General features: G+C 37.1%; 1 protein-coding gene across 7 annotated transcripts in view; it reads right to left on the bottom strand.

Annotated features, from left to right (window-relative positions):
- The window catches only part of TASP1 (taspase 1), an 85,664-nt gene that overhangs the window by 22,275 nt on the left and 50,416 nt on the right, over nucleotides 1-12,973 (bottom strand). For all 7 annotated transcript variants that reach the window (XR_015283885.1, XR_015283886.1, XM_086879298.1 and 4 more), the window contains exons 11-12: nucleotides 10,116-10,226; nucleotides 867-977 (exon numbers count right to left, since the gene is read on the bottom strand). Coding sequence is in view for 5 of the 7 variants with exons in the window: in XM_086879298.1 (XP_086735424.1) it covers nucleotides 867-977; nucleotides 10,116-10,226 (222 nt within the window). In the remaining 2 variants the exon portion in view is untranslated. The remainder of the gene's footprint in view (nucleotides 1-866; nucleotides 978-10,115; nucleotides 10,227-12,973) is intronic.

Here is a 12,973-nt window from a genome sequence, read left to right as displayed (position 1 = left end):
ACCACAGGAAAGGAGATGGCACAAGTGTCATCCTGGAGTAATTCATGTGCCCCCAACCCCAAATTCTTCCCTTAAAGAGGCTTTACTGTCTCAGAGTTGTCTTTCCACCCTGTTCTGCTCATAGACTACAGCCTCCAGTTCCCATCTGTTTCTCCCACACAAACTATGTGACAGTTTTCCATAATGCACTTTTCTGTCATAAAGCAGCAAGACAGGGATTGTGTTTCCAGGACAGAAACAGGGATAAAGGGATGTAAAGCCCTTTTGGAACCAGCCAGCCACTGATGAAGGCAAAGTCCAGGTGATTTCAGTATGAGCAGCAGAAACTCCTGTTTGGTGCAAATGCGAATAGAAACTGTGACTTATCTAAACCGATTTTCCTGGCCATTACCAAGAATAAACAACCATAAACTACTTTCCTTATAAACTTTAAGTGTATCCTCCAAGTTTACAGATTTTCTTCTGCAAAAAAGGAGGAATAAAGAACTTTCTAGGGAGCATTTTTCATAAAGAAGCTACTGAGAAACAGTAAACAGCTACATGCATTACTCCCAGCCATAAATGCAATTTTTCCTATGAAGAACACATCCTGCCTCGCCACAAGCATTATATCTATACCATAGATTTAGAAGGATCCCACAAAACCCTCTGCATGACAATTCTACTTAGAAATAACGAGTCAGAAAGAATGCTCTTTTCTGGAGTTGTATTAATATCAGCCTTGTTTGTTCCCTATTTCACTATCTAGATTTTTGTCAATTCCTTTTTGTTTCCTCTGTGGCTTTCAAACATGCACAGAGCTTTTATTTCACCCTTCACGTTGAATTAACACCCAGCTGAATTAAAAATGAGTAAGAATTCCTTACCTAGTAAAGTTGGTTTTTCCTGTGAGGATTCAGGATCTGCTGAACACCTGCAAGAGCGGAGAACTATCACACCTCCAAGTACACCGTCTTCATTGGCTAGAAAAGGTGAACCTGGGCAAAATCATTGGGGAGAATTACTTACAATAGGAATAGTTTCTTGGGCATATATATTTTTTTTTAATTTGACTTTCTGCTTTTCCTCTTTAATCTTGTCACTAAGGGTTGAAAAGACTGACAGATCAAACAACGCTTTTACAAAAGCATCGGTTCTCTTTTTCTTAGTCTCTCAAAAGAATAATCTTCTAAAATGTTAATCTAGTAATTAACCTGTATTCAAAAAAATGAAGAGTTGCATGGAATAAAACAAAAATATTAAAAATTACATTTGTGAGTGCAAACCTATTTGTTTATGGATCAAAGAAAATAAAATTATGAAAAATGGAGTGTCAAACTGAAAAAAGAATTGTGATTCAATACTTAGCTCTTTCTGTTCTATAATTAATATAAACATATCTAAAAAAGAAAATCAAGCAAATTTAGGTAATTTTTATAGTTTATTCATTTTTGCTAATTTAAACCCCTTTGTACAGAGACATCATCAAACTGCTGTGCTGTCTGCCTTGCTGTTTGATGAAGACTAGCAGAAAAGCCTAAGCACATCCTTTTCACAGTGGCTCCTCTGTTGTTAATTTAAGACATAGGATATAAAAGTCTTCTATCAGAAGCTGGAAAAGCTTTAAAGTTAGCTGAACCAAGCCTAAGTATTCTTTCTCTGGTTTGTAATTTGAAATAAGATTCCTATAGCCTTAAATGTGGAAACAATGGTACAATTTACATACAATTTAAAATGTCTTGAGCCACAAAATTAATCAAGTTCTTGTGCTTAGGCCCATAGACATCCTAGTTACACATCTGCATTATACTGTCATTTAAAATTGAACATACAATTGCAACAGCCATTTAATGTAATTCTTTTCAATTCTTTCTTTTAAACAAATTAGTGTACAGACACTGCAATTTGCCAGCCACAAGAACTTTAGAGCAGATCTATTCATCAGACTCCTTTAACTTGCCCACAGCCATTTGTATGATTAGAATTACTCCTTTAATGCAAATAACAATAACAAAACAGCCCAATAAAACCTAATTTTGAGCTTCACCATAAGGAAAACTAAAAGCTTTATTGTGTTTTCTCTAAACAGTAGAGCAGTCACCTTCAAAAGTGATACAAGGTGGTCACAGCAACAGAAACCCACGTTGCAGGAAAATAATAAATGCAGTATGCTTAATGAGCAGTAATATGTTATTTGATCTAATGGAAACAGATATTATCTTTAAAGTGCCACTTGCTTTGTAAAAGAGCTATCACTAGTTACAGTTACACCTCCTGTATTACTCACTGACTCTGACCAAATCCCTGCAAAACCAGAATGCAGCCCATGATAAGGTAATAGATGACAAAACAGGAAAATACGTTTGGTTAAAACAGAAACACAAGGCTTGGAAAGTTGTGAAGAGTTTTACCACCCAAGTCAAAATCAGGCACTTCAAAGACAATGCCTCCACCTGAACTTGGTCTGCAGACCTAATCTTACACTAAACTTCACAAATGATTTAGGCTCTAAGCCATGCTGTGGCAAAAAGTCATTGCAAAGAGACAGAAAAGGTTCTGGTTTGTTTTTTAATAAGCAGTTCCTCCTTGCCTTTCAAGGGCTATGAAAGAGTCTTCCAAGGTTCTAGAGAAAAAGACTAATTATCTCTTTAATTAGAATGGTTAAAAATGTTCTACTTCATCAGAACACAGCCAGCAAACAGTATTCACTGCAGAGAGGACATTCGAGGCCACAGTAAAACACTGGGACTGTATGAATGCACATAATCCCAGATAGCAACTACTGATTATAGAGATGGTGCCACTGAAGTCTTGTTCTAGAAATGATTCCATTAGTTTAATCACTTCTTTTTAGGGATTTTGTTTCTCCCACACTCTGAGAAAATAGATGAAAGAGAAGTCTGTAAATAAGTTAATTACATATTTCTTAATTTTCCCAGTATTTTTGTCAACTATGCCATCAGGACTGATAGAATTTTCAGTAATCTGAGAAACCTTTATATCATCTTTTTAAGTCTTACAAGATTTAAGCAGGATTTTTGTTTCCATGTAGAGACTCTGCAGCAAAACATGTAACACTGCATTTTCATCAAAATTCTTCCATTTTTACAGGGATTTCTTTGCAAGAACAAAATACTCATCTCCGGCAAAACACAGAATAAAAAAATACAATCACTCAAAGCAAGTGTTTTGTGAAAGTTATTTGGAAAGGGAGTTTAAATAAGTGATTTAAAACTTGAGCTTCAAGCACATAAGAAAGTCTTCAGCTTACTACTTCATCCAAAGATTCTCAACCTCTGCATGAACAACTGCGAGCCCCAGTTCTGTCAGCATAATTACCATTTATTTATTGACATTAAACATGGTGTCCATTATATTGCCCTAAGTATGTACACAATTGTTCTCTGAACAAATTACTTCCTTCAACGATTATGCACCATGGAAGCTTTATTACCAGTCCATGAAACTCAAAGGCTTTGAAGACCAACACAGAAGTTGGAAGACTGACTGTATTAATTCAGCCTCTGCTGAAGTACACTGTCACCCTACTGCAACTGGAGAACTCCAGAGGATTAACTTAATAGCACTGCACCTGGTAAAAGTATGATAAATGTCTTAACTTCAAGATCCATAAAACACAATGGATGGGCAAGACACTGGCTTCTTTAAGAATGACACAGGTTGGGCCCTTGGACTAAGAAATGTTGGTTATGTGACATGAAACCAGGTCTCACTGCACTAACTTTGTAACAGTACAACTGGTGTGACACAGAGATTAACAAAATGACTTAAAGTGACTTGTAGCAGATAATTTGAATGGAGTATTGAACCAAATATCTTGAAAGTTTTTGTTATGCAAACAAAGCAAGGATGATGGGAGACATTATCTCTCCTACAGACAAAAACATAGCCTTGTTTGCCCTTTTGATCTTCTACCCCATTTCATCATCACCTGCAGAATGAGCATTACTCTGGAATGGTGGGAGAAGTCTGAAAAAAGAACAAACCCCTTGTTTTCATCTCCAAACACAAGCAGCAAACGAAGACACAGTCACTTGCACGAAGTTTCAGGAATCACAAAGATTCAGGATCATCCCACCCACGCCACTTCCAAAGGCCACCCTGCTTCCCTGTTTCTGCTGAAGGCTGCCGCTCCCAGAGACATCAGAAGCAAATTGTGTGACTACACCCTCACCCATCCCAAATGCCTTCAGCAGCAAGTTCAGCTAAATCATCTCAGTGCAAAATCAGCAGCAATACAGTGTATGTCTCCACTGCCTAAGATGTGGGGAATCAACCTCTAAAAAGTGTCAGTAAAATCCAGTGGCCTAGATGAATATTACAGTATTCTACATTACAGTAAATTCAGGCTGTTTCTCTGATCTTAAAAATCAGACCCTAAGCCAAATTAAATACATGCTGAACAGTACATTGTTTAAAGGTTACTTATTTTCCAATTAAGGCAAATTTTCAAAAAATGTTAAAAGAGGGATTCAAATATTATACCTTTTTTAAACAAGGATCTTTCTAGATATGCAGACCTACTGATGATGATTACAATTATGCTAAAAAGAGCATTTTAACAGACCAGACAGTGTGAATGAGTAGGTCAAATGGTAAGCAAAATTCCAGACAGCTGAATGCTATGCATCCAACATTAAATCTGTAAAAGTAAAAAAGCAGTATTATACTTTATTTCTAATGAGAATCCATGTACAATACACAGGAATTAATCTGAGTGTTCTCAAAACACTGAATTCAAAGTTTAGGAACATATTTCATTAATTTAGTTCTAAAACTCATTTTGTTACAGCCAACCTATTGACAAAAAAAAATAACAGAGCAGATTTCTGTAAAAAATACCAATCTAGCTAATGATTTTTTAATATATTCATTTAACTAGTATTTTTAGAGGAGGAGAAAAAGTGGAACTAAAACACTGCCACATATATTAAAGGCAGAATGGTTTCTCATTAGAATGAAAAGGTGATCTGGTTCCCACCTCCTACACCATTTTGTCTCTCTCTTTACTCTTCAGAAAGAGAGATTTGCCTGTACAAATTCAAAATTTATTTAAAATAAAACCAAAATATGCCTACTAGCCAAAAATACTGTTTTCCACTTCAATAAAATAGAATTGCTGGATAAATCTTTGATCTAATTGCTTGCTAATGACAAAATTACAGAAACCTGGGGCTTTAAATATCGTTTTAAGTCTCATGAAGCTCAGTGTGGCTTTCCCAGTTACACTGACATACCACTGAGGAATGTGGCATGAAAAACTCCAACTGCAGCATTAACTAATAATGTTAGCACTGACTGGCCACACCAGAGAGATGGGGTAGGACAAAACCAAACAAACCCCATATTTCATTAGTTGTGGTCAAATCCTCACCTTCTCCAGTCACAAAACTACATTTTACAAAACACAGTTCTCTCCTTCAAAGCTCAACTACTCTGTTATTGCTATGTGACATACAGAAAGCATTATCACATTTTTATTTATGTATTTTGCATGTTATTCATCTGTAGCAATGGTCTCTCAAAAACAAGCAAGCAGGTCTTCACAGCAACTCTCTATTCACTGATCCCATGAAGTTCTGCAAGAGCAGACAGAGCTGAACACCATGACCCAGGTTCAGCCACTGATCAGGGATAGAACTGAGAGATTTCACAAGTATTAAAGCTAATAATGGCTTCAACATTCAGCCTTGCTCTGGAGGAGCTGCAGTTACAAGTGAAGAAACCTTTCTCTTCAGCATCTCTTGGGAATTAAAGCTCTTGCATGATGAAGATTGTTTCCTCCAGATCATGGGACTGATATGAGTTGTTCACTCCTGAACCATTTTATCCCATTTCTAGTTACTGCATAGAGCCATTCTAGCACAGATTCAACACTAAGCTGTAAATGAAGTGTTTTATTTACACTTACCAAGCTGAAGGATGAACCAGCTGCTCATCACATGTTTTACATTCATACTCATCCATAGCAGTGAAACCATTACCAGCTTTATTGTTTACATCAGGTTTCAAAGGCTTAAAAACTTGGGTCTAAATGCTGGTGTGGTTGTGGTTTAACCAATTAAATGCTCCAGCATCCCCGAGTTTTAACAGAGGGCAGTTAAACAATCCTAAACCTTCTTGTGCACTGAATGAAACTCTGACTTTTTCAGGTCAACAGGCTATAAATCACCTCAGCCACTGGACTGTCAGCTTGTGTACAGAATGTGGTGGAAGTGAAGCTGTTTGCCACTCTGCTTCTGCTATGTATCCTGCTAAACTCCAAGGTAACAATTGAAATAAACATTAGAGGAATATAATAAGCACTAAATGAAGCCTGCTTTTAATTTCATGCACCATTATTTGGTGAATGTTTAAGCACAAACTGTCTTAAGTCACAGGGCTTTATATTTCATGATACATTTAGTTCCAACATCTATATCGAATTTTTAAAGAAGCTGCAAGGGAAAACACCTGCACTTTAAAACTTTACAGGGAAGATGTTAAGAAATTAATTAACTGATGATACCACAGACCAATAAAATCCCAATGCTTCTGACACGGAGAAGCATAGGGAGGACCTATACAAATCCTTGTGGAACATCACCACGTTGTGTTTATGAAACTTCAAGATCACTTCATTCTCTTCTGGAATCTTTTCCTCTGTGTCATGGAAAAGCACAATAATGCTTCCATAGTTTGTTTCCTCTGCTAGAAAACCATGAAGGATACTACAAAGCTTGCATCAAGCAAATGCAGCACCAAAGGAAACTATAATGTACTATACAGTAATTATAACACTGCAATGCCAGTCTCAGTCTTGTTAAAGTACCAGGCTTTTTCCTCCCCAGCAAGCATAACTAATAATCAGGAATTTCATATTGTATGATTCTTAGCTGTCCAAAGCCCTGCTCAGAAGAGAGGACTTTGACACTAAATTTCTAGAAGAGAAAGTGTCAGCCTTACCCTTCTGCAGACTTCACTCAACTGAAACACAGTTTAAAAACACAAGACTAGAGAAATGTATTTCCACTAAGGAAAGAACAAATATCAGATTCCAACTACGTCTTCCAGCTCATTATTTTCTAATACTTCATAAGAAGTTTTAAAGTACCATTGGTAATGCTGCCATTGTTAAAAGCCCAGATTTCCCGCCAATGAGATGACACAAATATTTACTCTTAAGTCTACATTCCACAAACTTGGCTGCATTTGAAAGGAATGATGAGTAACAAAATCCTCTGTTCTTCTGTTTGGAAGGTATCTGTGTTTACAGAACACCATTCTTTAACTGTGAACCAAGCCTTTCGTGCTCTTTGACTAAAGATATGGAACTTATTCCATTTTAAAAAAAGTCTAAATTTAATTTCTCTCACCTCTGATTCAACCATCAGTTGTGCATTCTCCACAGTGAGCTGGCTCTGAGAAAGGATGAGAGAAGTACATCTGACATGAGTTTGCTCATCACCTGCTGTTTAAACAGCACTCACTGTCTAAGCCAGGCATTCCCTAGCTGGAAAGATTCCCAGGGCTCTGCAGACACTTGGAGTCCTGTAAACAGGAAGCACCAATCTGACGGCAATTGCCAAAATCAGCTGTTCATTCCTCTGATACAAGTCATATACATTTTGACTTCTGATAAAACATTCTAGCTCAGCTTTGTTAAAGGCTGGGGTTTTTTTCCAATGCCTTGGTCCATTATAATTCTGGTAACAGTTTGACAAGACCACAAAGCAGGGCTCTAAGGAAGGCAAGGGAAGCATCCATGCCATCAACAGGGACTCCATCAGCCCATTTTATCCTGGTCTTTCACAGTAAGAAATCCCACACCACCCCACACATCCTGTGCTACCAACTAGCACATCACCTATGAAAAGTCACAGCAAAAAAACCTATTTTGTATCAACCTACTGTTTGTATGAACCTACTTCACATAATGCACATTTTAAACTGTTGCACTGTATTTGCTGCATGTAACTTTGCATTCCATCTGCAGAACTGCCAAGATCTCCAAAATTTCTCTACCAGCTACTAACTCAATACTAGGTCTCATGTAACCAGCAAGATGCATCTGGATTTTAATGTTTTCCTAGATTGTTCTTCATTCACAGGACAGCTAAGCACAAACTAGATTTTATGTTTTCTAATCCAAGCATTTCACCTACACAAAAAACAGAGGTGGCTGTGACTTTTTTCCCTACATCAGCACTGCCCAGAGAATAAATTAGCAGATACATTCCTGCTGTCAGGCAGCAGAAGCTTGCAGTGGTAAGTTTCTGAAAATACAAGCCAGACCTGTCCTGAATCAAAACTAAGGAATTCCAAAGCATTTATATAAATGTTATACAAATGTTTTCTCAAATTTTCTTTTCATGAAGGGCATAAATTTGATCCTGTCTCTCTCACTCTTTCACTTTCTGCTGTTTTCCCAGGGCAATAACAAATCACGCTGATATCCTGGTACCTCTGTCTGTACAGCTCCTCTTTCTCTGCAATTGATAGTTCAGTTGTAACAATTTAATTTAATAGGCTTTTATCTCCAACAGAAACATTTTCACATTTCCATTAAAGAACACAATGTATTTATCACATAGGAGCCAGTTAATATCTAAATGAAAACATCTGTTATGCAAAGTGGTGTTATGCAAAATATGTTTGCATTAAACAGCAAAATGAGAATTGTGTTTTTTGCTAACCATTACCAAACAGAACAAAGAAAACCCAGACAACTCAAAGCAACTTAAAGAAGGCACCTTTAACTAAAAAAATTTAAATTTGGGGCTTTTATCAGTCAGTCTCTATGAATTACTTCCATCTCATGTGTGTACAAGCCCTCATATGAAACTGCAGAAGGGTACGTACAATTTGGGCTTGCTTTTAGTACTCTTACCACAAACAGCACAATAAATTTGGAGAGTCTGGACTAAAGATCTGACTTTCCTAAAGTTAGGCCACTTCCATACAACATCTGCCAAGTAGGCTACAAGATAGCAAAGCTATCATAAGCATCCTTTGTAAGCACTTCTTCTGGGTACACAAATTCCTAATTTTGTGCCACTATGCACTGGAATGAGTGATTAAATTAAAAAAGCTACATTTTTGCTGCTTGGATGAGAATCTTTTTGGGGAACACACAGTGTCCTGCACTCTTACAACAGCTAGAAATGACTGCAGCAGATTATCAAATGCAGTCTTCCAATGAAAAGGTGACTTCCCCTCAAACAATCAAATGTCAAAAGCAGAATCCAACATGGATTCAACATTATAAAAATAAACCAAGAAACTGCAATGCACTGCTTGCCAAGACCAAGGGCATCAGTCCCTGGGGCCCGAAAAAGCATGTATGTGTCCCTCTTTCAGTTCTAATTAAAGTATCAGAAAATGAGCTTTGGCAACACAGTTTACAAGTATTACATTGGCCATAATAAATTTTGAAGATGAAAATTGTCTGTGGATTCTAAAGCTTGAAAAATTTTAAAGGGTATGAAAACACTGCAAGTCAACATATATGCCACAAGTTTCACTGGAATTTTTAAAAGGGCAAGATTTTATGGTTATTTTAAAAATTCACATTCATATTTTGCTTATGACTTGAGGAAAAAAACCAAGATCTATATTTACAAGAAATTGAAGACATATGGCACAATTCTCTTAAAGAAAAAATTGGTTTTTTAACAAAGTCCATTTCACTTTTTCAAGAAATTAATGTTATGATGCAAATAGCAAAGCAAAATCTGTCTGTCCAAAGCATTTATTTAGAGCATGAAATGCTTTTGAGGTCTACTATTTTTAAAAGGGTTAATATGATGAAGAATTTTTACTAATGCTCCTCACCCTCAATTCTAAAATATGCAATTGTACACCACAGGCCATGATTCAGACAGGAAATTCTTTCTTCAAACCTCTCTGGGTATTCTATGACTCACAAAACAATTGAGGTATTTCCAAGGGTTTTCCTTTAAATTTCCTAATATATTCTTCTGTAGTTTAACATTTTTCAGATGTAACACAACACTAAATCTAAAGCCAACTGCAACACAAGGCTTCAGCAGAAATCACAAGCATAAGTATCTTTATTTAATAGATTTGCTTGCATTTTCAATGACGTTGGGTGACATTTAGGGCTGTATACTCACCAATAAACTTGTTTTGCATAGTCTCTAGGAGAGCTTGGTGGGCATCCTCTGTTTGCAAAGCACATGAACATTCTCTGGCCAGTATGGTCCGGACAAGGTGCTCTCCACAGCCTAAAGAAATATTAAAATAGGGAATAGTCAAAATAAAGGTATCACTATGAAGAAATCCAGTCATTAATTTACATCATCACATTAATTTGGCTGTGATGATGCAAAATAATAATTTCTTCACAGTGATGCATATGACAGGTTTCTGCCACAGATTTTTATTTTGTAAAAATGTTGACACAGAGTCACTAAAATTCAACTAAGTCAGTGGTTTTGTCACAACTTTCCTGAAATTTCAACTGCACAGAGTCATAAACCAAACAAAAGTACAGAAAGAAAAAACAGCGACACTGTCTCTGACTTGGCATCTCTATCCAGATAGAATCCTCTTACTAATCATTCTCCTGGGAATGATCCTTGCATGCAACTCTTCAGACTGGGAACTTCAGTGACACAGTAACTCCTTTTGCATGACAGAATCTTCTACTTAGTCCATCTGATTCAGCCTTTTTGCAACAAAGGAATACATTAATTCACCCATGCTTTTTTTTTGCAAAATGACTGGTCATTGGACTCCTAATACAAATTCCTGAAATTTTTAAAGGTTTGTCCTTAAGAAACTAAAAAGCTTCTGCAAACAACCACTTATTGCCTCAGTGCTTTCTGCACCTATCACCTGAAACCTATTTTTGGTGAAGACTAGCAGGTCATAGCTGCTACTCTTTTTCTGTAAGAATACTTTCACACCTGCTGTTTTTTCTCCTCTATCCTTTTCCCTTCCTGTACTGTACTTTGGCACATACAGCTGCAGCCAAAAGGCGCCATTCATGTGTACTGGACCAACTGGGCTTTGCTGGACAGGAAAACTCACTGCTGATACCCTCTCCACATAGACCAAGGTCACTATTTGTAGCTCCTGTTTTGACATTTTCCTCAATGGCAGGGAAGCAGACAAAGCAGCCAGAAGAGGTTTAACCAAGAGCCACATGAACTGTATTATCCAGTTAGGAAAGAAGGAAACGTAACTAATGTAGAGTCGTAACATAACAATGATCTCAAATTGTCTAAATGTGACTACATTTTGATCAAATTTGTAACTTATCAGGGTCTAAAACTGCATTAGACACCAGAATATACAGAGAGAAGTCAGATATAGTCTGTTCACAATTAAATATAAATATTTCTAGCATATTTCTCATTAAATACAACAAGATGATGGAACATACACTGGAACCATAAATAAAATCTGCTATAATCCAGTTGGACTTATTAACTCAGGTACAGAACTACATAAATGTACCTACACAGCCTCCAGAAATAAATTTATTGCTGGAAACAATCTAGTTGCTTCCAAGTGGCAGGGAGCTGGAGCTGGTTAGACATCAGACCTAGACTGGCTTCAGACAAAGACAGTTCAGTCTCCAAGGGTAGCAAACACTTGACTGGAAGAACTAACAAGCCCAGAACAGAGACACTGGCTGAAGCCAGCCTAGATGTGGCATAAAGAAAAATTTAATAATTAAACCCAACCTAAAGTGGCTCCAGCACAGCCTGCTGAGTCTCTCATCACTGTGTATATGCTGAGTTTAGAGCACTGACTGGTTTGGGTACAACATGGCACAAACACATCGGCAGGTCTGGCACTGTGTATTGCAGCTGCTCACTGACTGATTTCTAGTTCTTCTCACCATTTTAAACCCTAATTAACATGGCAGCCTACTCAAAAAATCTTCCTCTCTGGCTACTTGTCACACAGTTATACCCTTCCCCTTAAATGCACAGTGAGTTTCCACTGCTCTTCAAAGATTGCTAATACACAAGAAAAAAAAAATACCCCCCTCACTTTCAAGATTTAAAACTGCCGCAACAAATCAAAAATCCACCCTCTGGAGTAGTATGGATGCATTAGATGTCAGAGAATCAGCCCAGAGACCAGACTGCTGAAAAATTGTGTACACATGTCCCAAAATCCTGCTATGTTCAATCATCAAAAAAATACCTTGGTCTTCAGTTATGTGTCCCTGCTAATGGGCAGTGTCTCCTGATTAATACAATTCAGCTAAACTGAGTTGTTTGAAGTGGGACACTTTGGCATTGAATCTACATACAATTGGCACAACAGGAAGACAAAAAATTCTTTGTATAGCAAACAGATTGAGTAAAAACCAGTTACAAATTTAGAGGAAAATGAAAGAGCCAAAATGCTACAACAGTTAGACAGCCAAGGGAAGTTCTTGAGAGCACAAAGGAAAAAGTGTTTTCATTGAGATTGTCAAGCTCTCAAGTTAATGAGGGAAGTGTCCTGGTTAGGAGATAATCTTCAAGAGGCTTTTGCAATAGAGCAACCTCAGCAGCTGCTTACAGGAGGGTCTGTCCATTCACTTGCTTCATTACACCCACACTCAGAAGCTTCTGTCCACAGCAGAACTGTGAATTACCTACTATTTATTCCAAAGTGATGGATGAAGAACATGAAAAAACCCCACAAGATGCATTTTACCCACTGATCACAACATGGACATCACTTTTTTTAAGCTAAGAAAGTTCAATCACTATGAAGTTTTGCTGTAAAGAACAAAACTGAGCAGGCATATGCTGAGAAACTGAGAAAGATGGTTCTTTTCTTGAAGAAATCTGTTAGTACCTTTAAAATATAACATGTAATACCTTTAAATATAACTATATGAATAAGAAGCAGGGGACTTAGAATAGGAATCAAACAAATGAGACACAGAAATCAGAGTGAGCCTATGCATCTCCAGTACATCAAGTAATAAAACCAGATGTTACTACTTCACAATTTTCAATTA

The sequence above is a fragment of the Cyanistes caeruleus genome, chromosome 2 (assembly GCF_971803275.1).
Source record: "Cyanistes caeruleus chromosome 2, bCyaCae1.hap1.1, whole genome shotgun sequence".
NCBI classification, from domain to species: domain Eukaryota; kingdom Metazoa; phylum Chordata; class Aves; order Passeriformes; family Paridae; genus Cyanistes; species Cyanistes caeruleus.
The sequence above is the reverse complement of the archived record's forward strand: the minus strand, read 5'-3'. Positions and strand labels throughout refer to the sequence as shown.